The sequence below is a fragment of the Limulus polyphemus genome, unplaced genomic scaffold, assembly GCF_000517525.1.
Source record: "Limulus polyphemus unplaced genomic scaffold, Limulus_polyphemus-2.1.2 Scaffold8239, whole genome shotgun sequence".
Taxonomy (NCBI): Eukaryota; Metazoa; Arthropoda; class Merostomata; order Xiphosura; family Limulidae; genus Limulus; species Limulus polyphemus.
The window spans coordinates 5,208-9,271 of NW_013673849.1; the positions used below are offsets into that span (position 1 = coordinate 5,208).

Sequence of the window (4,064 nt, forward strand, 5' to 3'; positions counted from 1 at the left end):
ATATTCTGTTTTTAAATATTTCGTAGCAAAGCTCATATTTCATCATGTATCCCACTTAGTTTTAGACTTTTTTTTTGTACAACAAATGTACTTGTGCAACTTCTAGTGTAAAGGATAAAAAAATTGCATGATTACACTGAAATGTTTGGTATCAAATCCAAAAAAAGAATACAAAAATAGTTTTTGTTATACCCAAAATAAAATTGTAAAGAGATTATCAAATTGTTTTAAAATATTTAAAAAGGCCTCAAAATAAAGAACATTAATGTATAATAAAAATTAATATAGTATTGGAAATAATTATGGAAATGGTGAATTAAAAAGGTACATACTATAGGAGTGCCACCCCTATAATATATGAAAATGAACTGCACCAGAATACAGTCAAGTTATGATAGTTTACACTGTCATTGGTTGTCATCAAACCAATCAAGTGTTGCACCAGAATACAGTCAAGTGTTATAGGTTACACTATGGTTGGTTGTCATCAAACCAATCAAAGATGTTGCACTAAAATACAGTCAAGTATTTATAATTTACACTGTGGTTGGTTGTTTTGAAACCAATCGAAAGTGTTGCACCAAAATACAGTCAAGTGTTGCACCAGAATATAGTCAAGTGTTGACTGTTTACACTATGGTTAGTTGTCATCAAACCAATCAAATGTGTTGCACCAGAATACAGTCAAGTGTTAATAGGTTACACTATGGTTGGTTGTCATCAAACCAATCAAAAGTGTTGCACTAAAACACAGTCAAGTATTTATAATTTACACTATGGTTGGTTGTCATCAAACCAATCGAAAGTGTTGCACCAAAATACAGTCAAGTGTTGCACCAGAATATAGTCAAGTGTTGATAGGTTACACTATGGTTAGTTGTCATCAAACCAATCAAATGTTTTGCACCAGAATACAGTCAAGTGTTGACAGGTTACACTGTCATTGGTTGTCATGAAACCAATCTAATGCGCTGCACCAGAATACAGTCAAGTGTTGATAGTTTACACTATTGTTGGTTATCATCAAAACCAATCAAATGTGTTGATAGTTTACACTGTCATTGGTTGTCATCAAACCAATCAAGTGTTGCACCAGAATACAGTCAAGTGTTGATAGTTTACACTGTGGTTGGTTGTCATCAAACCAATCAAATGTATTGCACCAGAATACAGTCAAGTGTTGATAGTTTACACTGTCATTGGTTGTCATCAAACCAATCATGTTTTGCACCAGAATACAGTCAAGTGTTGATAGATTACACTATGTTTGGTTGTCATCAAACCAATCAAAAGTGTTGCACTAAAATACAGTCAAGTATTTATAATTTACACTGTGGTTGGTTGTTTTGAAACCAATCAAGTGTTGCACTAGAATACAGTCAAGTGTTGATAGTTTACACAATGATTGGTTGTCATCAATAAGTGTCACAACATTATAAAGCCTATTTTTTTACAGGCAGATGTACTATGCCCAGTATTAGTACAGTAATTCAGTCATGGCTCCCAGTGCTGAAATACCATGACAAGTGTGTAGAAATCAAAGTTTTGGTGATAAAGTATATTCCACTGCAAAATTGTGTGGCAAGACTCCCATGTTGCAGTAAAAGCTGCATGTAGAATTCTGATGAGTGTATATGAAACTAGCACTGTTAAGGTCAAGTTCAAACACCAAAGCTTTACAGAAGTGATGTTAAATATCTTAGGGTATGTTATGAAAAAGTTGACAGTCCAGTACAGATTTTCCCCATGACCTTGAATTAAATAAAGGTCTTAATGCTGCCTCAAAAACAGTAAAATATATACTGTGTTTTCAACACACATGTAATTGCTCAAAAACTAAAAGATTAAAATAGAAATTGGACCACAGACAGTGTAATGAACAATGTTGCAGATATATGCTGTTATAGATGAATACAAGTTTGAATTATTCAGTAACAATCAATGACATACAATAGAATGATATCATAATCTAGGTATAGTGAAGTGCAGTGGATGATTAGTAGAAGTCTGGGGTTGGTGATCTACTCAAAACTGATGTCACCCTGACTGCTGGAAAATACAAGTACCCTCTGATCCAGTATAACATTTCTTCTGGAACATGATTCATCTTCGGAGGACAAGAGCAAAGATCCCAAGCTTGCCATAGATGTGGTGAAAGAACATCTCAATGATAAAATAGCTGGTTGATCACTTATAACCATGACTTGGCCTTCACAAATTCTCAATATGAATATTCTTGAGGATGTATGGGCTTATATAAAAACTTAAGAAGCAACTTGGCTGAATTGTGGAGAGTAATACAGGACAATATTTCACAATTATACAGTGATAAACTGTATAACATCATCATCATCTACTTATACTTACTCCTGTACATCTACTGCTTGTGTGTTTTCATAATTATTTCCATTACTGTATAATTTTGCAAGAGAGTATTTACTACTTCCCTTCTTCTGGCTCGTTATCCTCCTGGATGAGTTTGTTGTGAATCTTCATCAGACCTTTAAAATACTTGACTGTCTTCACGCGTAGTTCAAGAGTGGCATCCTCATCACATACAAAAATTGCCTGACGATGAAGTTGAAATGCAGAAATTGTCCACATATGACTCACCCCCTCTTCAACAGCCTTGTAAAGGGCAAAGGACTTGTGTGCCCCACTGATTATGACCAACACCTAAGTGAAGAAAATAATTAAAATATTCAAAGTAAATAGTGACTTAAAGATAAGTGTGACTTAAGATCAAGATACCAGTCTGTTTACTATCTGCAAAAGAATGAAATTCAAGACAAAGACTTTGATGTAAACTGTACAAAGTTAAAATTTATGTTACAAAAAATACTCAAACTGAATTTGCAGAGTTTCGTGCAAAGCTACAAAAGTGCTATCCATAATTTAAAAGTGATAGACTAGACAGAAGGCAACTAGTCATCATCACGTACTGTCAACCCTTAGGCTTCTCTTCTAAGACTGACTAGTGGGATTTGACCATCATTATAGTAACGCATCCTTTGATCCAATGTGAGAATTTTGTTATTGTTGGTAAAGGGCTTCAGATTCACAGCGTGGCACACTAATCACTGGGCCATACTCAGTGTATACTTTAAACTGAACAACTTACTTTGCTATCCATGCAAGTTAAGTGTACAGTTCACAGCATGGCACACTAATCACTGGGCCATACTCAGCTCATGTATACTTTAAACTAAGCAACTTACTTTGCTATCCATGCAAGTTAAGTGTACAGTTCACAGCGTGGCACACTAATCACTGGGCCATACTCAGTGTATACTTTAAACTAAGCAACTTACTTTGCTATCCATGCAAGTTAAGTGTACAGTTCACAGCCTCAGAGAAAATAATGCCAAATTGGAAATTACTGTTACTTCTAAACTTTTTTACTCACAGCTTTTTCACCTATTCATATAAATTCTGTGGTTAAGTTACTATAAGGAGACAGCAGCCCTAAAAACAAATAATCTAGTAATGAACGTAACTAACAAGTTAGTTACATTAAACATGAAACAGAATTTTTTCACAAGAACACAACACCAAAACATGAACACGTTTAATCTGCTAGCAGATGGAAACTAGAAGAAAATTGTCTCTTGATTAAGATGTTTCTAAATTTTATAACCAAACGAGATTTTGTACAGATTTAAATATCAAAAATATGAGACTGGCCAGTGAAATCCTGGTTTGCTTAAACTTTCTAAAAATTTAAATGGTGAAAAACATTAGAGCAAAATCACAACAGTTCAAAATGAGTGTCCAAAGTTACTATGTAAAATAATCAAAACACTCTACAAACAAAACTATCATTACTTATGTGAATCAACATGATCCAGTATATATACAAACCTCTCTAGCATCCACAACCATTCCTACATCTACAAAACTATCATTACTTATGTGAATCAACGTGATCCAGTATATATACAAACATCTCTAGCATCCATGACCATTCCTACATCTACAAAACACTCTACAAACAAAACTATCATTACTTATGTGAATCAACATGATCCAGTATATATAACAAACCTCTCTAGCATCCATGACCA

General features: G+C 34.1%; 1 protein-coding gene across 5 annotated transcripts in view; it reads right to left on the reverse strand.

The window, feature by feature from the left end:
• Positions 1–253: 253 nt before the first annotated feature.
• Positions 254–4,064, reverse strand: part of LOC106475218 (glucosamine-6-phosphate isomerase 1-like) — a 12,123-nt gene continuing 8,312 nt past the window's right edge. For all 5 annotated transcript variants that reach the window (XM_013935915.2, XM_022379390.1, XM_022379389.1 and 2 more), the window contains exon 6: positions 254–2,676. In XM_013935915.2, the coding sequence (XP_013791369.1) occupies positions 2,440–2,676 (237 nt within the window). In that variant the 3' untranslated portion in view covers positions 254–2,439. The remainder of the gene's footprint in view (positions 2,677–4,064) is intronic.